Source organism: Lycorma delicatula, chromosome 6, assembly GCF_047948215.1.
Source record: "Lycorma delicatula isolate Av1 chromosome 6, ASM4794821v1, whole genome shotgun sequence".
Taxonomy (NCBI): Eukaryota; Metazoa; Arthropoda; class Insecta; order Hemiptera; family Fulgoridae; genus Lycorma; species Lycorma delicatula.
In genome coordinates this window covers 5864036-5887617 of record NC_134460.1, presented here as the reverse complement: position 1 = coordinate 5887617, position 23582 = coordinate 5864036, and the positions used below count along the sequence as shown (strand labels likewise).

General features: G+C 30.4%; 1 protein-coding gene across 1 annotated transcript; it reads right to left on the bottom strand.

Moving 5' to 3' along the window:
* Nucleotides 1–529: 529 nt before the first annotated feature.
* On the bottom strand, nucleotides 530–22678 carry LOC142326484 (cathepsin B-like). The gene is made up of 7 exons (XM_075369063.1): nucleotides 22589–22678; nucleotides 15477–15627; nucleotides 9280–9483; nucleotides 6539–6733; nucleotides 3781–3949; nucleotides 2819–2935; nucleotides 530–803 (listed from the first exon to the last, which is right to left on the bottom strand). The coding sequence occupies exons 1-7, from the start codon at nucleotides 22591–22593 to the stop codon at nucleotides 595–597; spliced, it is 1050 nt and encodes a 349-aa protein (XP_075225178.1). The 5' UTR covers nucleotides 22594–22678; the 3' UTR covers nucleotides 530–594.
* Between the last annotated feature and the right edge of the window lie 904 nt (nucleotides 22679–23582).

Here is a 23582-nt window from a genome sequence, read left to right as displayed (position 1 = left end):
AAAGATTAACTGGATAAAAGACTTAAATTTGTACAGTACCTAGCTGATTGGTACCGCACTATTTGAATATAAAATTCACAAGTACTTCTGTTGATCTCTGATAGGGAGTGTTAGAAGAGGGGAAATCTTACATGATACAGGTGTTCTATAATGAACCAGTATAAAGCGAATATCAGACAATGGGTTGAATACTAAAAAAATACACGACATAAAAAATTTAATGTAGCCAAAGCATTATGGAACCAACCACATGCTCTACAAAGATCAGTTGACTGCAAGCTTCCTTGACACATACGTTGTCTAGTAATCTAGTACAGCTAATACAAATATTATGGTTGCAAAGAGCTAAGATTCACCTCCGTAAATCAAACATCATTGAAGAAGTAGAAAGATAATAAAAAATGGATTGAAGTTTCATTTGAAATCAATTATATACAGTTAATTAACAATTCGTTTTATCAATGATCAAACAGTAATTTCTCACTTACATAACTTATGAAAAGGAAATCTGTTAAAAAAAATTAGACTATTTCTGTTTCATTTTGTAATATATTACACATCTTATAAATTATACATTTTACGTAAATTTAACTGTTAAATATCTCCAGTTATTCCAGAAACTACATGTTCTTCTATGCCTACCTCATTTTTACCTCTGAGGAACTTAACAGTGCCTTCATTTCCCCATTCCTTCCCCCACTGATTTGTAATCAACCAATAATCTTTACCATTTTCTTCTCCCCAACCAATTATTCTTATCGCATGTCCACCAAGAATTTTTCCAAAATGGTGTTCATACACACCTGATAAAAAAAAGAAGTTATTTACCACAAACACTTGCTTTCATAAAAAATTGTGTATACAGATAACAAAGAAAACTTAACATACAGAAAAAATTTCAGCAAAAATTACGAACTAGAATAGTGAAAACAGTCAGAACTTGCTAATAATAACTACTACATATAACTGGCAGCATAGAGCTTTGAAAACAGATATTATTGTTTGAAAGTTTAAACCAGTCTTTAAGATGAGGATTGCATATTCAATCAAAAGCTCAAAAGATGAACTACGTTTAACTTTACAAAGTGAAATAAAATCTGTTTGAAAATGCCATGGAGATTTCATTCATTCATCTCCTTAATTTTCTAATTTGGAAGATTTTACGTTTTCCTATAATTGGAATAATATTCTAAATTGTGTTAATGTAATATATTTTTATTTAATACCAATTTACACTAAAATAAACAATTTCTATATTGATAAAATAATAACAATGACAAGACATAAGGGATTATGTAATAAAACATCACAGTTAGATTCACAGTTATTTAAAGGAGATGAGCAATATTTTACACCGATGTGTTGCATGTAATTAGAAAGAGATGTGATTCATATAAGGTAATACTTTATGGACCTGGAAGATAATTATTTTTTTTGTTTGTTTTTCTATTATTAACCTTGTATACGCAACACATGTATATTAATGAGCAGGTTGAAATAAATGAATTAATAGATGAAATGATATCAGATCGTTCTCAGGATCTATGCAGCAATTCATTTGGAATATTCAAATGGAATATACAGCATATTCAGATAAGCAACTCTTGTTACGCTTACTTCAGTAAAAAAAAAACCAGCCCATAAGCTTGCCATCGGGATATAGCGCAGAAAATGTTAATTTTGGCAATGTTATTTTTATAGCATTAAAATGTTAATCTCTTTTACATTGTAGGAATTCATGAGAATTTTTTGATTCCCAGATACACACACATATGATATGTGCTAACTTTTCCACTAAGATGAAATGTTGATTCAACACTAAACCGAATAAAATCAAAAAAGTTGACATCTTTATGCTGCAAGATTTTGATCATAAAGTAACAGTGTATTCTGTAGGTTTCAAATTCTACATGTAATAGGAATAAACGATATGGACACATGTGTAAGAGTTTCCTTAAAAGATTCAACACTAACATCACCAACATTGTTAGTTTGCTGGCTTTCTTAACAAATTTTCTAGGACTACGCAGGAAAAACTCCCTGATGAAAATGTTGAACATTGTTCATGGAAAATTGAGTACGGGTCATCACACACTCTTAGATTTACATTTAGCAAACTGCAAAACGCAGAAGACTTTCTGTTCAATAGTCATCATCTTTCCTAGTGCTACCAACCAGAAAGATAGGAAATCAGTCTACAGCCATGCACACAACAAAATAAAACTGTTTCTATTCTTAAATTAACGCTGTACATTTCATCCAAGAGATATTATAACAAATTAAAATCCTGATACTTTATTTTTTATACTCTGTACGCTGACATGCATTCTAAAGATTAAGTGATGGTGTTTAGATGATGAAGTTAAATTAGTGAATGGGTAGATCTTAATGAGACCACATAGATATATCCATGTGGATTATTGTGAAAGATTCTCTATGGATGAATCCTCATAAGTCATTCCAGTGAGGAATAAAAACATCAGTCTAATAAGTCAATTACTTATTCATAAAATAAAGATTATATCAATTATTTAAAAACATAATAGTACAATAATTATTTATATTTAGAATAATCAAACATAGCACAATTTAAAGATATCAATCAATCAGTCAGAAAAATTGTAATAAGTTGTGAATCAAATGAAAAATTGTAATAAGTTGTGAATCAAATGACTACAAATAAATTGGCCAATTCATAATTACATGAAAGATGTGAATATTGTAACTGCAAAAAAACTAATTTTCTTCGATTAAAACCGATAATCTCAAAACGGTAGTACTAGAGTAAAAGAAAAGAAATTATACATTTAATACCTACCAGATTTGTATGTCATGAAATCTGCATAAACTATAAAATCAGCAACGACTGGTCCATAAGTCATTATATTCAGTTGTATTTGTGTAATATTTTGAGGTACTCCAAAAACTTGTTTTGCTGAAACAATCAATTAAAAGGTTTCACTGATATAATTTTAATTTAAAAGAAATAGTTTCATTTAATAACAGAAAACATTTAAATTTATTTACATGAAATTCTTTTCTCTGATGATGATAATAAGACAACTCTGATTAACCCAAGTGAAATGTCACAGTGATTGCAGGTCATATCTAAATTTTCAGCATTAATCATATTTACCAATAAGAAATTTTGTTATAATGTTCAGTGTATCAAGTAGATTTTAACTTCATTATTGTGTTTTAAGTTTAATTTATAAAAAATTCATTAATCAGAGAAGTATACAGAGTGAGTAATATTATAGCAAATAAATCTTAGATGACAAAATAAGTACTCAGGGTGAGACAAAACATGAAAATGACTGCCAGTGTGTAATAAAATTCCAAAATTAACTTTTGATGCATGCTGCAACTTATCTTTCAGATATGTTAAAAGATGCTTCAACAATATTAATGTGCAATTACATTTCCAATTTTTCAAAAGAGCATAATGTATAACGTTCAGGTTGAAAGCACAATGTACAACTGAAACTTATACAGCTATGGATTCAGTTTTGAGGTTTATTAAAAACAATTAAATATTTCAAAATCCAGTTTAAATACTGCATGCAGGTGATTGGATGCTTTTTACCATAATGCTTTAACGTTTAACAATTTTTTAATATAAATACTGCAATAATAATTTCAGGAACTGCAACAATTCTTGGAGCATATTATGAATTGAAACAGAATATCTTTCTTCTTGATTAGTAGTAATAAATTTCTTGATGTTAATACAGCATATTCTAATTAAATAGCGAAATTATTTAACTAATATTAACATACCTTTATGCAAATCTTTTGTGTAACTTTTATGATAGCGATGATTATAACATTTTGACTGGCATTTTGGCGTTTTGACATAATTAGTAGAAGGACATTGTTCTGGATGTGAATTGTCATCACTATCTGCTGTTCTATTAATGCACGGTTTCACAAGGTATGGTTGACAACCCTTAATTAAAAAAAGCAAAATTTATGATTAATTCTTTATTTACCAGTTAGCTATATAGATAAAGCTTTATCATAAAAAATAATGATTTATCTGCAGTTAAAAATATATCTATCTATAGGTTAAAAGCAGTTAATATTAATTTGTCAATACATACTAAAATTGTTTCTTAACAGCTCTGATAAGATTTTCCACATTTTATACTATAAATAGTACTAAAAGTAAGCTTTTTTAAATATGATTTAGAAAGAATGTAAATGCACTTTTTCATCAATGATTTAAATATATAATTCATTCATTCAGATTTTAAAAAATTTTTAAATCTACTTTTTATTTTAAACAAGCAATTTTTACAAAATGTAAAAAGCTAATAGAGTTATTGTGTAAATTGTAAACAGTTAAAAAATTTATAAAAGATATCACTGAGGATGGGCTTAGGTCCGAAAGCGTTTTGATGAAGTAAAAATTTAAAGGTAAGAGTGATTCTTTAATTCTGTGCTTTGCGGGGGCTTAAAGAATATTATATTGTATATAGAGATATTTACATACAGAGGAAGAAAAAATGGACTATACAAAACTTAACCTAAATAAATTAATATATCTATATAAAAAAATGTAAATGTTTACTTGTTCAAAATCTTAAATCTCCAAACATTCTTCACAGACTGCTTTGAAATTTTGACACAACGTTGCATTCGAATATGCATGTGTTTTTATATACTTACTATTTATATACCTAAGATGTCACCTGTGACAGGTAAAACATGTTTTTTTTTGAAAAAACAGTGCTATCTGTTTGATGTAAAAGCAACAGCTTTTACATCCAACATTTTATAGCATGTGTTCATGCTATACTAAATATTTTATAATTCCATTTCATTGTTTCCAACATATATGTAGGCTATAGACTAAAAGCTACTGGACCAATTTACACGCAGGGAAAATGGGAGAAATGGAAAAATCAGAAAAGTTAAAAGGGAAAAATGTAAAAAACAAAAAAGGTAAAAAGGGAAGAACGGGAAATGGAAAAAATAAAAAAGGGGAAAACAGGAAATAGAAAGGAGGAAGGAGAAAAAAGAAAAAGGAAAGGGGCAAAAGAGGAAGGGAAAAAGGGAAGTAAGGGAAAGAGAATTGGGAAAGGAAAGGGAAAAGGGGATTAAAGGGATAAGTGGGGAAAGGGAAATGGGGAAAAGGAACATGGTAAAAATTAAAATAGTAAAAAGGGAAATGGGTACAGGAAAAGGGAAGGGGGAAGAACAAAAAGGGAAAGGTTAAGTTTTGTGAAGTTCTGTAATGTTCATTTTGTTAATATTTTATCAAACTTTCAATTGTGTTCATTTAATCTATATATATAATATATACATACTGAAATCTAGCAATAGTGAAGCATTTCCGGGTTGCTATATATATATTTATATATATATAACTGTAGAAAATATTTAATGTAAAATATATATATATATATATATATATATATAGTGAAATTAACAAGTTTTCAACATATTTTCTGGCTACATTTAGGCACTTGTTCCAATTTTCTATGAGCTTTTTTATTCCAGTAATAAAGAATTGTTCACCTTTTAGTCTGAGCCATTCTTGTACCATTCTCTTGAACTGTTCATTGCTGCCATGAAAAAAACTCTAGAGGACAAAACAAAAAAAAAATCTTTTGGTTTGAGATTGGGACTGTAATGTGGAAGTCATATCATCCCAATCCAATTTCTGAATAACTTTCAGTGTCTTTTGAGCGGTATTTTGGTGGGCATCATCACTTGGAAGAATTATTCCTATTGAGAGAGAATCAGTACATCTCCTCTTTATTGCTCGTTTTACTTTACTTTTAGCATGTAACAATTGTACTCCCTGTTGGTTGTATTGTTCTTCCAAATCACTAAAACAAATTTCAGTGATTGGGTCGCTTTAGTCCAAATCACTGTTAACATACCTTTACTGAATATTATGTGTTTAGTAATATATGCGCTTGGATTCTTGCTCATAATGATGAATCTAAGTTTTATCACAAGTTATTATGTGGATCTAAATAAGCATTATATCCTCTGCTGACAATCGTTAAAATTTAAGTTCCATACAAATTTGAATTTGGGTATCTTTATGATCTTGAGTCAACTGCTTCGGAACCCACCTTGAACACATTTTGCTTATTTAGCTTATTGGGTATAATGGAATAACCGTGCCAATACTTGCACTACAAATTTCAATAATTTCCCAAATTTCAATGCGTCTCTTTGCGAATAGGTTAATAATGCTATGCGATTTTGCAAAGTCAAAACTTGCATTGGTTTTCTGCTCCAATGAAAAACAGTGATACTTGTTCTATCCTACTTAAACTATTCAACCCACTTATAAAACGGTTAGTAGAATTTTGTATAAAACCACATTTTTCCACAAATTTTTGTCCCAAGAGTTTCAGTATACCCTCATTTTACCATTGGAGCACAAATCAATGTGAAACTTCTCACCAGCTGTAGTTAAAAAAAAAACATATTCACACACATACACCTCCACCCCCATACATATATGTATATATACATATATGTATATATATATATATATAAAGAAGAAATTACTAACGTCATTTGAATGATAATCCCCTCCAGTAACTGCACCATGTTTAACAAAGTAATTCCATGCTGAATATGGCAAACCACCATGACATCCATTTCCCGAACTGCATGATGTTATCTGTTGAGCTGATACATCTGAGTTAAACTTCCCCTTAGATGAAATACATAGTCGATCAGACATTGTAGTAGCTGCTGATACTGCCTGAAACGTTAAAAAATAAAATGTTCTGATTTTCCAGTGTAGAATGAACAATTTTTTAAAAAGCCAACTTGAATTCTGCAACTTTCCTGGCTAGATTGGTTATGTTATGCAATTCATTTTTAAAATTCATTCATTTTAAGCTCTATTTTTCAGTTTTACAATATTAAAAAATACAAAGATAACAGCCACAACTCTAAATAAATAAAGTTGTAATTTTCTAGGAAGAGGGTGAAAATGGTTGTCTGATTTTTTCCAAGAAATACTAAAGAGTAAGTTTTGTCAAACAAATTAAGATTTAAATGCAGTGGATAAATTCTGAGATTGATTTACATTTAAAATAAATTTAAAAAAAAATATTTTTTTTTTGCTATCACAGACCATTGTAGTGGGATGGGAAAATATTTTATTGTGGTTTGAAGACCTACTGATATAGACAATATAGGTGCAAAAAATTTCCATTAACACCTCTATGAAGCAAGGTATAGCTAAAAAAATATGTATGTATGAGAGTATATATAAAGTCATTTTTTGGAGAGGGGGTGAATATTAAATAAAACATTTTGGTAATTTGGGTTCTTGATAACAAAAAAACTTTAACGATTGTAAGAAATAGTTTTTTCTAAAGAATCCCAGAAAAAATATGAAATATTATTTCAGCCAAAATATCCCCATCCCCTTTTTCCACTTTTTACAAAAATGTATTACATTCTTTCCCCATGAAGGTAGTACCTTTCTACTGAATTTGAAGAAAATTGGTCAATGGGATTCAGAGTTATAAGACCAATTACAGTCCAACATACATATGTAATACGCACAAACATCCATTTGACAAAAAGAGATTTTTTTTTGGACTGGGAGGTATTAAATTATTTGCAATTTATTTAAATTATTTTTTTTGTTAAATATATTTTAAATGTCTCCTTAAGGTAAAAATTTAAAAGACAGATTATTTTTAGATTTTATTTTTCACTGATCTATATAGTTCCCTTTATAGGTATAGGTACTATGCAGCATATGTTGCTACAGGTTGTAAAGTAAAAATGTTGAATTCAATAAATTTATGAAGAGGGTTTCCAATCAAAACATATTAATTGACAATTTTTGGTTTTTTCATACATACAAAACTTTTTTTTTTTTTATTACGACTGGGGAGTCTTTTGGTGCAATAACTGCTAATGTACTCAGTCTAGATCAATTGGTTTTTGATTTTATTTCTGGCAAGGATATGATATTTTTCACCTACCATTTCATCTGTTTTATATTTCTCATTAAAATAATTTTATAAAAATATATTTGTGGTCATAAAAATAAAATAATATTTTATAATCTGTGTTCAACAATTTGAGCATATGGATATTTTTTCTATCTTTTATACATTCATGGTTTCTCAAACTTAACAATGTGTGCATGCACGCGCGCACACTCATTCACAAAATACAAAGTTGTACAACGTTTTATGTAACCTCTTATTTCGAATAAGGCATTAAAAATTGTTGTTGAACTGTGTATTTGCTACTATAAATTGCAAACCAGCACCCAATATTTCAAGGATTTCTTTGCAATTCTTACAGCTGTATTGAAAGATTCTTACTTGCAGACTGCTTTATGTATGAAAGTCTGGTAACAATTATTAATCAATATTATATTGTTTAATTATAGATAATCTAACACAGGCTTCTAACATGAGATAATTCAGTATGACAATGTAAATGTTATGAAAAATATTTTTCAGTAACAGAGCAGTTAAAAACAATGGGATCATCTAAAAATTAATTATTTATTTAAAAGGAATGAAACTGTTAACTGTAATTAACAGGTAACAGTTTTAAAGGAGTATAATTAAAATAATTCCACTCTTTTTTTTACAATTTTTTCCTTTGACACAACTTCAGTTACCAGATTAATTAAACCCAATGTCTTATTACATGTCCTAAAAGCCAAATTAATCTGTTTACAAGATTTTGCCAAAAATTTCTCTCCTTACACTTAAGATCTTTATATTTCAAATTTTATAAACCCACCTTATTTTTCAATTTTCCTGCAACACAGTTCATAGGCTAATATTTTCCTTTTTGTTTTTATTACTATAAAGCATTACGTGAAACAATATTTTTAAGTTTTTCTTTGTAATTTTTTCACCTATATTGTTTTCAGACTGCTTTTTACATGAAATCCTAGTAATAATTATTATTCAACGTCATACCTATATTTAATATCATACTGAACTAAACACAACTAATCTAACTTGAATTAGTTCAATATGAAAGCAGAGATTTTAGTTAAACAAATCTTTACAATAATGCAACTTGTGAAAAACAATTGGATAATTTAAAAAATAATAATTCTTTAAAAAAGATGACACTATTAACTGCTGCCTAATAATGAACTATTTTGTTTCTAACAGAACAGTGCCACCTTGGGAAATGCGATTGTGTTAACATAAGATTTCTTTCGAGTTTAGCTAAATGTGATTGATGAAGGTCTTTTGGTAAAAAAGCTTTTAGGAAAATTAGTTACTGTACTGTATTTTAAATAATATAACTCACCCAACAAGATCCACAGTGTCCTTGGTTTTTAATTTCTTTAATACTCTTACAGTTAGGCCAGTTTTCACGAGCATCAAACGACTTTGGTATTACAACTGAATTCGGTACATCTATTTCTTTAATAACTAGAGGTCGCTGACGTTTTGTTCCTGCCAATATCTTTAAATCTGAAAATTTAGTTCCTGGAGGAAAATTATAGCCAGCCTATGAATAAAAAGAAACCATACAACTGATTTTAATTATTATTAATACAGTCAATAAAATTTAATAACAAAATTAATATTTTGGGATGAAACTTGGTGACTGGGATAAAACGTGGCACCCTCATACAGTTTCTTCTGCTTGTGTGGAAGAGGTATGCAGATGGACAGAAGGTAAGTAAATGTATTTTCGGTTTGGAGTACCAATGATCTGGAAAGAACCACAAAATCACAGTGATGATTGCTACTTTTGTTCTTGTAATGTACACGGATCCAATCTAAAAAATAAGAAAGAAATTGGGTACCCAAATTGTTATTTGGCAATATGGCCAGTACCTCACGGCCCAGGTGTACCTGTACATAAAAAAAACAACATATGAACACACTATAATAGCCGCACCTAATGTAAACTTATTAATTTAAATAAAAATATTTTTGAATCCACGTACTTGTTATCAGTCATAAAATACTATTATTCGCACAATGTAACACCAAAGTAAACTACTACTAAGCTTGTGATTTTTGATATGTTCAAAAGTGACTTTATTATAAATAAAGAATATTAACAATGTATGGAGAATGTTAAATAGCTATTCAACTGTTAAACATAGAAATATACACCTAATTCAAAACTAGTACTTTTAGTTATGAGTCACATGGAGTGAGGTCAGGACTATACGGTGGGTGCTCTAACATTTTTATTCCATTGGTGGCCAAATACTCGAAGCAAACTTTGGAGTGGTATGCTGCAGCGTTATCATGGTGAGGAAACCATGTGTCTATCCTTGATTTGGGTACAGCTTCTTGAGAGGTTTGTCAACTTAGGCAGAAATTCTCCGCCTTACCATTTTCCTTTAACTGTGTTCTGAATTTCCAATACAACTCTCTCTAAAACTTCTCTCACATTAAAATATACGACCACATTGTCTTCTTCACTGATCTGGATTTTTGAACAGCCATCTTCAAATAGCCGCACTTCAATCTGAGCCTTTGGCGGGATGTCATAATAGCACAGCAAAGTTTTGACACCTATCACAATAATGTCTGCATAGGGAGACTTTCCATTTTCAATACTGTTGTATGAGGAGGACAATCCTCTCCAAGTACATTAGTCATTTCCTCCAAACACTGATCAACACTTAACTCATGTGCAAAACTGTAGTGCAAATTTGCACAGTATTCAGTTTTCGAACATGATAACACCACCTCTTTACACTAGTACAACTAAAAAGCAAATGATGCTGAGACAGTAACTAGAGCAGCTTCAGTTAGAACTTATCTTAACGTGGACTAATCTGAAACTGCCTTGATGATCTGCTCTGTTAAACTGCAAAACTTTCCTAGAGCCCTTTGTATTTCTCAGTTAATTTTCAAAGTGATCAACACAACACTTCAAGAAGAAGAAGATGTTGGAAAAATATTCTGTTCTGAGATGGTCCCATTTGATAAATTTTATTTTTATAATATTTCAGAATTCAGCAGTAACTAACAATAAAAAAATATTAAATGATGCCATTTTGGTTATTATTGTTCTAGTTCAAAGCTTATGTCAAAATCTTTTTTTAGTGTTCCTTAAAACAACGATCGACAATCTATCCTTTCCATTTAAAAGTTTTGTCTGCCCCTACACTTGGGGCTTCAGGGATCCAGGCTTAGTGTGGGATGGTCTCATATCTCAACACAGTTCATTTTGAGGCAGGAGTAGCTGCTAAATCTCACTGTTTTATATTTAATGGTTGAAACGTTATTTAAAAGTTCCCATACACTGTTAATACTTTGTATGTATAGAATGTATCACAAAGTTCTCCTGGGACTTTTATAACCTATTCTAATCATGAAAATAATTCATATAAACAAAAAAAGAATATATATATATATATATATATATATATATATATATATATTATTATGCTTTTACGGCCAACATGGGACCACTTAAGTCAATTTTAGTTGGATCTTTTCTGAGAAAAGCGTGTTATTTTACTCTTTCGAGCTGCCCAGTATTTCTTCATCCGTTCAGATCTTGCTTTCTTTTCTTCATCCGTAAACACCCTCTTCGTTATATTTTGTCGTTTGTCTGTCTTTTGTTTAAATCTAATGCTTCTATCTTTTAGCTTTGTAATTTTTCCAGTTTTATTCTGTAGGTCAGTCTATATATAGTCTATATATACAGTCAGTATATATATATATATATATAAATTTTTTTTTACGTGAAAAAGTTTACAAAAACAAACGAGGGTTATATTATTCAAGGTCCGATCGGTCACGAAATTAAAACAACAGTGAAAATAAACAATTTTTTATTTGTACAAGTACTTACATAGTTATGCTATTTCTCTACATAGTCGCCACTCCGATTTAAACATTTGTCGTAGCGTGGTACCAACTTTCCAATACCCTCGTTATAGAACATAGCCGATTGTGTTTTCAGCCATATTTCTACGCTGGTCTGCAGCTCGATGTCTGTGCCAAAATGTTGTCGTCCTCCTAGCCAGCGTTTCATGTGAGCAAAGAGGTGAAAATACGATGGAGCCAAGTCCGGGCTGTATGGTGGGTGATCAAACACTTCCCAACGAAAACGTTGCAAGAGCTTCTTTGTTACAACTGCAGTGTGCGGCCGAGCATTGTCATGAAGAAAGACAATGCCTGATGACAACATTCCTCTCCGCTTATACTGAATTGACTTTCGTAGACGTTGAAGAGTCACGCAGTATGAGGCTGCAGTGATGGTCGTGCCACGTTCCATGAATTCCACCAAGAGAACTCCATTCCGGTCCCAGAACACAGTAGCCGTACACTTTCTGTTGGAGAAGGTTCATTTGAACTTCTTTGGTTTACTGGGAGAATGAGAATGCATCCACTGTTGGGATTGTTTCGAAATGGACCCATGTCTCGTTCCCTGTGACAATTTTGTTCAAAAAATCTTCTCCTTCATTGTGGTAGCGCTGGAGAAACGTTAGGGAGGCGTCCACTCTCATTGTTTTGTGATGGTCGGACAGTATCTTGGGAACCAATCTCGCACACAGTTTGCGGTACTGAAGTCTCTCACTCACAATGGTGTAGAGAGCTGACCTGAAAATTTCAGGAAACGAATCACTCATTACAGAAATTGTGAACCAACGATTTTCTCAAATGGCCTTATCCACTCGCTCAACGAGATCATCGGTTGACACTCGCTTTCTTCCATGACCGCCTGCATCATGAACATCTGTACGTCCTGCTTTAAAGTTTCTGCACATTGTCGCACTTTGCTGTCACTTATTGAAGTTTCACCGCACTCATTACTTATTCGTCGATGAATTTCAGCTGCATTACACCCCTCAGTCTGAAGAAATCGAATCACACTTCAGACTTGGCGGGAGATTCTATTGTTGTAGACATGTTTACGTGCAAGCTGCGTGTACAGGACTAAACAAAGTGACGCGGCGAGATTGAAGGCCATACTCTAGAGACGACGCGCAACACATATGCGCAAAGGTTCATCCGATTTTTGTGCCGGATTTCACGATCGATCGGACCTTGAAAAAAAATAATCCTCGTATGTTCTAAAATGCTTTGTTTGTGAGTTACACTAGTGAAAAATTTTGCTCGATTTCAGCTAAAAAAAACGATACCATTAAAAATCGCTGTTAAAATAAATTAGAAAAGAAACTGGAAATTACACTGCAATTGTAAAATAAAAATTACTTAGATAATAATCTTTTTATATATGTTTATTTGAACTTTTTCATGATTAGAATAAATTATGAAAGTTCCAGGAGAAATTTGTGATGCACTCTGTATTTACTTCATGGTTTGTTCAACACTGTGATGTATTACAAAACTGAAATTTTTATTAGCAGTATGATGTCAGAGTTTAATATTAAATATGAGGGACATTCAATAATTAGAGACAAATTGATGCAGAAAAAATCTGTGTACTTTTACAAAATGAACCTTTTACTACTTCTCAACATAATTCCCACCAATATTATTACATTAATCTCAACAATGAACTAGTTTTTTTATACCTGACGCAAAAAAGTCTTTGTCTTGTTTGAGCTATTTTTCCGCAAATTCTTTGACCTCCTCGTTCTTGCTGAATGTTTTTGCACGTATTGCCTCCTTGAGTGGACAAAATGAAAATCCAAGGGAGTCAAATCTGAACTGTAAGGAGGATGTGGTAGTAACTCCCAATCCATTTTTCCAGTGGTTTGTTGGTCAGCTGGGCAATGTGAGGGCGAGCATTGTCGTGTAGCAATATCATGGCTTTTCTTTGAGATCCCTGATGTTTTTCTGTTATTGCTGGCTTTACTTTTTTCATCAGCATGTCTGAGTAGTAAACACTGTTTACTGTATGCTGATTTTCCAAATAATCACAAATTACTACACCCGGGGCATCTCAAAAGACTGTCAACATGACCTTTCCCGCTGATGCTTGCGTTCTGAATTTCTTTTGGACAGTTGAGTTGGTGTGCTTCCATTCCATGCTTTGTCTTTTGGACTCTGGTTTAAAATGGTGAACCCAAGTTTCATCATACATTAAAATTTTGTTTAGAAAAGTCACCTCCCCTTTCATAACGTTCTTTCAAGTCTGTACACACCTTGAGTCTTATTTCCTTGTATTGTTGCGTTAACTCTTTCGGGACCCACCTTGCACTTATTTTGCTGTACTTCTGCTTGTTACTGATAATGTTATGAACTGTGCCAACACCTACTGTAACTGTTTTTGCTACATGTTCAACTGTAATACATCGGTCTTCACGAACAATATCATCAATGCAGGATTCAAGCGTAGGAGTTGACACTTCAACTGGCCGGCCAGGACGTTGCTCATCAGTGACTGAGGTTCGACCATTTTTTAACTGTTCTACCCACTTTCCATTGTTCATACAATTTTCTCCATACTGTAAAATCATCTCACAAAAGATTTTAGCCAGTTTTTCACCTTCAGAAAGCAAAAAGCAGATCACTGAATGTTGTTTAACTAATGTGAACATGTCAAGCAGACACGTCATTGTTAAATACAATATTGAGGTTATAAACGACACAATTTTTATCTGGCAACTGTTCTCAGCTCATCCCAGTGATGCCAATCTAAAGTCATGAAAGTACAAAACTCCTCCTACAAACTGTTTCATTTCTACATCAATTTGTCTCTTTATTTATTGAATGTTCCCATTCATATAACTAGTACTTTTAGCAGAAAAGAAGCCTGTCGCAATACTCCCCCTTATCTTCTAACAGAGTAAAAATTTGTTACTTTAAGAAGAAAATAGTTTTAAAATTTGGTATTAAGATAAGATATACTTTACCTGTGCTTTTCACTTATTCAATATGTCTCAAAACTTAATCCTCATTTGAAGAATTAAAAGAAGTGCACTGAAAAATTTACTGTAAGTGTTCTTTTTTATTTTTTTATTTTAAATACATAATGTATGAAATGATACTTTAAAGCTGTAATCCCCTAAATTCAGGCTAAACTTCTTACAGGGTAAGATCTTAAATGCTATATTTAATATTAATATCGTTAGAGGAACGACAAATTTTATGTATCATACAAATGTTATTTTGAGTATGTTTCATAAATCCTCAGTACTAAATAAAACATGACATCCTTTGAAAATTTGCTGAGTTCTGATGATGTTGATTTTTTTTGAAAAAATAAAGTTAAAAAGTTCAAGAAATGAGAACTCATCAATTTTTTCACTTGAATTTTGAAAACCTTCTTTTATATAGTCCATTCGACTCATAGTCAGTAATTCGAGTCCAAATATAATTAAGAAATTTGCTACTATATATTTGCAACTATAAATTAACAACAATCTGTTAAAACATTGAATTTAATATAAAAATAACTCTGATTAGAAAGTTTGTATTATAATAAACTGTAATCCCATACTGAACCGATTAAAATGTAACAATTTTGATATCATGATACAAGCAAACCTGTGGAAGGAAGCAGCATATAAAAAACAACAAATATAAAAAATTTAATAAATTAACAGCTCAACTCACTGTCCAGGATTGTTGCATCGAGTTAATTTTACCAATAAATTCATCGGTTATTGCATCAAATTTTGAAAGTTCATTATCAATTTCTGAAGGAGCACCATTTCCACTAGCTACAGTAAGCAATACTGCAGCAAACGACAACAAAATGTTTTCCCTGCAACAATTAATAAAAGATAATAATAAAAAAGTCAATTTTTATAGATACGTATTCTTTAGTTCAGAAAATTTTGCTCAATATTAAATTAAAAAATTTAATTCCCATTAAAAAATCAAAAATACTTTTCAGTTTATTTTTGTAGAATGCTTAAATTCTGCATACATAAAAATTCAACAACTTTAATACTAACAGACAATTTGCCCAGCAAAAAAATAACTATGAATGTATTTTTTAAAAACATTTTCAATTGGTTTATCATCCAAAAAACCAAATACCAAATTTTGAAGGTATTAATTGAAAAATGATGTGTGCATATTTAAGGAATCAAACAAGCGATCAAGTTTATCAGATCAGTGTTATTCAAAGATTCATCAATAGATTTTTTTTTTTTCAACGGGAGTCTTTTAATTTAATTTCACATAAACCTCTCCGAAGATTCTTTAGTTAGATGAAATCCATGATTACTTTGAAATTATTATATATTAAACAATTCAATTTCAAAATTGTAAAAATTTGCTTTCAACGAACCTTTCAGAGATTATTAGCAGCACCGTATTCAGTGAAGTTATTGGTAATACTGTTATTGTAGAAAACATAATGGTATAATATGTTTGATCTATGTTTTTTCTTCATTTAATTATATGTTTTTTTTTAATTTACTGCGTTTATAAACTTCATTTAATACAATTGTGATCTTAATTTTTATATGCTAAATACAAATGTTACATATAACAGTAAATTTCATTGTTTGTGTGTGTTCTTTTTTTATGATGTGATTTGCAAAATTAGATCTGTTGTGTGTTGTCCCTATATCTATTCCTTGTTTATGCTGGTGGTATCTAGTAATACAAAGCCCTTCTGTATGATCTTACATATTTTATTTAAACCGGTAGTTTTAAAAGTGACACAAAATCTTTTTTCCAAAAATAATGTCAGTATTATATGACGGTGATTTTAATCAGTTCTTGAATTTATTTTCCTTCAATTACATTAAATTAATTTAACAGAACTGAATTCAAAAACTCTTATATCATTATAAAAAATGAATCTGGTTTAATCTTTTATTAGAAATAAGTTCAATAACTAATTATTTTTATAAGTATATGTAAAAAGATCCTGAAGATCTTTTTATCACTATGATACAATTCTTTCATCAAAGTGGGGAAAGAAAGGTATTTGTACTTAATAAATATAAATCAAAACATATGTAAATGATTTGGTTATTTTTACTTTTCCAGCTATAGTGATATATGCTACTACAGAAGCTGTAGCTATAACAGAAAAGTATATACATGGGTGAAAAAAAAATCTAAAAACAATTTGTCTTTTTTAAGTTTTATGTCGCGAGGATGGATTTAAAAAAATATATTTAAATAAACTGCACATAATCTACAAACAAAATTTCTATTCCAATACTCCCAAGTCCAAAAAATCTGTTTTTGTCAGACGATAGTGTGTATTACATATGTATATATGCAACCTAAACCGACAATGATTGTTAATGCTTATATGCCTACAAGCACTTATGATGATGATGATGCGGTAGAGTGTGTATACGAAGAAATTGAAAAAGCAATTAAACACATAAAAGGAAATGAAAATTTAATAATAGTTAGAGATTGGAATGCAAGCATCGGAAAAGGCAAAGAAGGAAATATAGTGGGTGAATACGAGCTGGGCAAAAGGAATGAAAGAGGGGACCGGCTTATTGAATTTTTTGCACAAAGTATAATTTAGTAACTGCCAATACCCAGTTTAAAAATCATAATAGAAGAATATGTACATGGAAAACACCAGGTGATACTGCAAGGTATAAGATAGGTTATATCATGTTTAAGTAAAGATTTAGAAATCAACTCATCAACCCTTGGATTTCAGACGATATATTGCAGCTGATGGATGAAAGTAGAAAATATAAGAATGCTAGTGATGAAGAAAGTAAAAGGAATTGACAATTAAGAAATACTATAAACAGAAACTGCAAACTAGCGAAAGAAGAGTGGCTTAAAGAAAAGTGTTCAGAAGTGATCATAGGTAAAATAGACACAGCATACTGGAAAGTTAGGGAAAGTTTTGTGATAAATAAATTAAATTTTGGGGTACATAAATTAAAATCTAATAATGTGTTAAACAAGGAATGTACACCGATTTGTAATACGAAAGGCAAAGTCGATAGGTGAGTGGAATATATTGAAGAGTTATATGGAGGAAATGAATTAGAAAATGGTGTTACTGAGGAAGAAGAGGAAGTCGAAGAGGATGAAAGGGAAGAAACAATACTGAGATCTGAATTTAAGAGAGCATTAAAAGATTTGAATGGCAGAAAGGCTCCTGGAATAGACAGAATACCTGTAGAATTACTGCGCAGTGCAGGTGAGGAAGCGATTGATAGATTATACAAACTGGTGAGTAATATTTATGAAAAAGGGGAATTTCCGTCAGACTTCAAAAAGTCATGATACCAGAGAAAGCAGGAGCAGATAAATATAAAGAATACAGAACAATTACGTTAACTAGTCATGTATCAAAAATTTTAACTAGAATTCTGTACAGAAGAATTGAAAGGAGAGTCGAAGAAGTGTTAGGAGAAGACCAATTTGGTTTCAGAAAAAGTATAGGGACAATGGAAGCAATGTTAGGCCTCAGATTAATAGTAGAAGGAAGATTAAAGAAAAACAAACCAACATACTTGGCATTTACAGACCTAGAAAAGGCATTAGATGATGTAGACTGGAATAAAATGTTCAGCATTTAAAAAAAAGTTAGTGTTCAAATATAGAGAGAGAAGAACGATTGCTAACATTTACAGGAACCAAACAACAACAGCAATAATTGAAGAACATAAGAAAAATGGCGTAATAAGAAAGGAAGTCCAACAAGGATGTTCCCTATACCCGTTACTTCTTAATTTTTACATAGAACTAGCATTTAATGATGTTAAAGAACAATTTAGATTTGGAGTAAGGTAAAGATAAAGGTGAAAAGATGAAGATGCTACAATTTGCTGATGATATAGTAATTCTAGCTGAGAGTAAAAAGGATTTAGAAGGAACAATGTACTTCATGGATGAAGTCCTACGCAAGAACTACTGCATGAAAATAAACAAAAACAAAACAAAAGTAATGAAATGTAGTAGAAATAACAAAGTTGGACCACTGAATTTAAAAAATGAAGAGGAAAGATTATGGAGGTAGAAGAATTTTGTTATTTGGGAAGTAAAATTACTAAAGATGGACGAAGCAGGAACGATATAAAATGCTGAATAGCACAGGTGAAACGAGCCTTCAGTCAGAAATATAATTTGTTAACATCAGAAATTAATTTAAATGTCAGGAAAATATTTTTGAAGTACATGTTTGGAGTGTAGCTTTATATGGAAGTGAAACTTGGACGATTGGGGTACTTGAGAAGAAAACATTAGAAGCTTTTGAAATGTGGTGCTATAGGAGAATATTAAAAATCAAATGGGTGGATAAAGTGATAAATGAAGAGGCAAATCGATGAAGAAAGAAGCATTTGGAAAAATATAGTTAAAAGACTGTTACATATTAAGGCATCCTGGAATAGTCGCTTTAATATTGGAGCGACAGGTAGAAGGAAAAAATTGTGCAGGCAGGCAACGTTTGGAATATGTAAAACAAATTGTTTGGGATGTAGAGAGTAGGGGGTATACTGAAATGAAACGACTAACACTAGATAGTGAATCTTGGGCATCTGCATCAAACCAGTCAAATGACTAAAGACAAAAAAAAAATGCACTATGCGTATATGTACTGAACACATGTATGTTGGCCTGCATTTGGTCTTATAATTGTGGACCCTGTTAAATGATCTTCAAACTTGATAGGTAGGTATGACCTTGGCGGAGAAAACATATTAAATTTATGGAAAAATTGGAAAAACAGGTGGGCGTGTCTCAATAAAAATAAAAATTCAAATCTTTGCTGGTGCACTTTAGCAAAATATTTTACTTACAAAAGTGGAATTTTTATTTTATCAGCATCACAGATTACCAAAACTTTTTATTTAATATTAACCACCTCTCCAAAAGAATGACTTTACATAGATATTTTCTTTTTTTAGCTACATCTTGCTTTAGAAAAGGAATTAATAACAGTTTTTAATCAACATTTTACATTTACATCAGTCTACATTTTCTACATTAACAGGCCTTCAAACACAATCAATTTTTTTGTCCATCCCATTCTAGTGGATTGTGGTAATAAAAGATATTAAACGTGTAAAAAATAAAAACAATTAAACAATATCTCTCACCAGGAAGCATTGCTTACTTGGAAAACAGTAAAATAAGATAAAACTGTAGAATAAATAGAACCTACGTTTGTTTATATATTCTCTTTACTAATAAATTCCCCGTAACATGTGTTATATTGTGTAACTCAACCACAAAAGAACTGTTTAATCTCAATTTTATTTACACAAAAATAATTTATTTATTTTAATATGAAATGAAGTTGAACCATTAAAACAAACTGAGTACTTACAATTCAAACAAAGCTACATTAGTTTTTCAAAATTTTTTAATGATATAACACTTACTCATTATGCAAAAGTAAATTAGTGAATGTCATTTAATTCTAAATGAATATATAAATAATTTATATTTAAAATTTCATTTTACAATTTAATATTTTAATTTATAAAATTAATTTATTAATTTTTTTAATAAATATCTATTTATTTAATTAAGAATTTTTAATTTTGTAATTTAATTTAGTTTACATCTACATTCAGCTAATATAATTTTGTTCATAAATAACTAACAAGTGGGTAACGTGGTACACTATTAATAAGAAGTGCTACTTCAGTAAATTAAAAACATGAGCAATAATTTTGAATGTACTCTTGTAAATAAATATTATATGAAATAGATAATAATTCAACATTTTATGACTGTAGAAAATTAAATAACGTTATAAGAAAACTTTGGTAACAAGACATTTTCATTAAGACATAATGAATGAAGTATGTCTTGATGAAAGTTTCCATCGATTTGAAAATGAATCTTTAATATTTAATAATTCAAATTAAAGTTGAAGATAATCTACATTTAAAATGAAAAAAAATAATAATACATTAATTTGATGACGATATGATTTTATGTTCTATTAAAGATTATGATGGTATAGGAGAAACCTGAATGAAAACCCCTTTTTCCAAAATAAATTTATATTGAGATGCCCTAAATTAATATATATGTATGTAATCATCATGTTCATGCACAGAACTCTGAGTGTTACAAGTTATCACTGTTGTATTAAACATTTTTAATAATTGCAATTTCATCTTTTATATATTTATAAGTATGGTCAGGCTTACTAATAAGAAGTGAAATGGATTCCTCTTTCCTACTTAATTCAACATAATGTACGTCATTCAAAGGCATGCTAAGCCTACTGAAAAATAGGAAATGTTTGCTCTACAAAAGGCAATTTCCCTCTGTCATCAATCAGACTGAGAATGACTGCATAAAGAACATCATTACCGTCAGAGAAATTAAGCCTAACTTGTGTATGTTGTACTTCACACGTACTATATGCATTACAACCATAAGAAAAAATGGGTCTGGGACAGAGAGTATATAACAACAAATTAATACACCCTTTCTGTCATTAAATAATTAATTACCTACATCGTTTCTTCACAGCAGGGAACTTTTATATTTATAAATTCAGTTCACATATCTTAAATGAAAATGTTCACTAATTTAATAATATAATTTAAGTATAAAAATAAAAAAGAAATGTAGTACAAATAACAAAGATGGACCACTGAATGTGAAAACAGGAGAAAACATTATGGAGGTAGAAGAATTTTGTTATTTGGGAAGTAGAATTACTAAAGATGGACGAAGCAGGAGCGATATAAAATGCCGAATAGCACAAGCTAAACGAGCCTTCAGTAAGAAATATAATTTGTTTACATCAAAAATTAATTTAAATGTCAGGAAAAGATTTTTGAAAGTGTATGTTTGGAGTGTCGCTTTATATGGAAGTGAAACTTGGACGATCGGAGTATCTGAGAAGAAAAGATTAGAAGCTTTTGAAATTTGGTGCTATAGGAGAATGTTAAAAATCAGACGTGTAGATAAAGTGACAAATGAAGAGGTATTGCGCCAACAGATGAAGAAAGAAGTATTTGTAAAAATATAGTTAAAAGAAGAGACAGACTTATAGGCCACATACTAAGGCATCCTGGAATAGTCGCTTTAATATTGGAAGGACAGGTAGAAGGAAAAAATTGTGTAGGCAGGCCACATTTGGAATATGTAAAACAAATTGTTAGGGATGTAGGATGTAGAGGGTATACTGAAATGAAATGACTAGCATAGGGAATCTTGGAGAGCTGCATCAAACCAGTCATATGACTGAAGACAAAAAAAAAATAAAAATAACTCTGTAATACCTGTAATGGCGTGTACCAAGCGGAGGGACAACGCCCTTTTAAAAAATTAATTTTACATTTAGAATTTTCAAAGATTTATTTTTTTATTTTGATAATGAATTTATATCTTTGTTAATTTTTGTTTGTTAACTATTTTATTTTAATTCTAAGAAATAAGAATGTAATGTAAAAGAGGATATCTTTATGATCTGAACAAATCAATTGTAATTTTACAATAACATTTTCAACTTTAATTGTGCAAAATTGTATGTTTATAAAAATAACTTTTTATAGAATACTAAAGAAAATATACATACAATAAAATAAAAAATAAATTCTGCCTAATAAAATAATTTACATGTTTTCTGAAACAAGTTAAGTAGAAATCTAAAATAAACTACATAAATTTATTAGAATTCAAAATTACAAAAGAAGGTAGGATGAGTAACAATAGATTAATTTAATGTAAATTTAATAAATAACAGGGCCACATTTAAAATACAGCCGAGTGATAAATATTAACCTAATATATTGATAATTCTGAAAGCTTACCACATTATAGATTGCTGTTCCTTTTAAGACAACTAGAATTATACATTTAGAAATATATATATATATGTTAATATGAAAATACCACACTTGAAATATTAATAAGTACTTAAAAATGACAAAAATAAGTAGCAGTATGTAATATATGTTTTAGTTTAGATAAAAACAACAGTAATTAGATAAAAAAGCTGACAACACAGTTGCAGGACTTTCCTGTCACGCGACTTTTTTCTGATCCACGACTTACATACACTCACAAAACTTAATTTTAAATATTTATCATTTTATTTAAAAAATTTCTTGATATTTCATTTAATCATTCTATTTAAAGTACGCGCGAAGACAGTATTTCATTTGCACGGGTGTGGCGGTACTAACGGCCACTTCAAATACCTTTTTTTTACTCATGACGGAACAAAGACGGTATATGCGTTGGATAAGTGTGTGTGTGTGTGTGTTACCATTTTCCTGAAAAATTACTGGGCCGATTTCGATGGGGTTTTTTGCATTCCATAGGTATCACTTCAGAACAGGTTCTTAGATTAGTTTTACGGTTATAAGCCGCCAGGGGGCGCTGCAGTAGATATGTTCTTCAAAACGGTTTTTGAATGTTTCTAAGTCTTTTTAACTTCAGCAAGGCTACGTTATTGTGTGGATTATTAAATAATTTGCACTGGTCTTACAGTCATGATTTACTCAAGCCATATGTGAGGGTCAGTTAAATATAAATCTGACGTTTGTCTTAATGGCATGGATAGGCTGGTGCAGAGGGACATTGATAGTGGAGGTGATGAAGAGTGCTCCAGCTGCCGCAACATAATGTTATATCAGAGTAAGATCTTCCATCATCGATTGGACAATCTATTATCATAAAGTTATCAAATCCTCCAAAACTTTGACTAGATGCATGTGCAATTTTGGGTTATGACATAGCTATGTATCCAAGCATATGATAGGGCCAGCAAATTTAAAGAACATAAAGCTGTAGAAAATGAGA

What these genes read in the sequence shown, in the direction of transcription:
- LOC142326484 (XM_075369063.1), bottom strand. An exon ending in CGATGCAACAATCCTGGACA is followed by an intron (nt 9,484 to 15,476) that starts GTGAGTTGAGCT and finishes TTTTATTCATAG; the next exon opens with GCTGGCTATAATTTTCCTCC. An exon ending in GGGATTATCATTCAAATGAC is followed by an intron (nt 3,950 to 6,538) that starts GTTAGTAATTTC and finishes TTTTTAATTAAG; the next exon opens with GGTTGTCAACCATACCTTGT.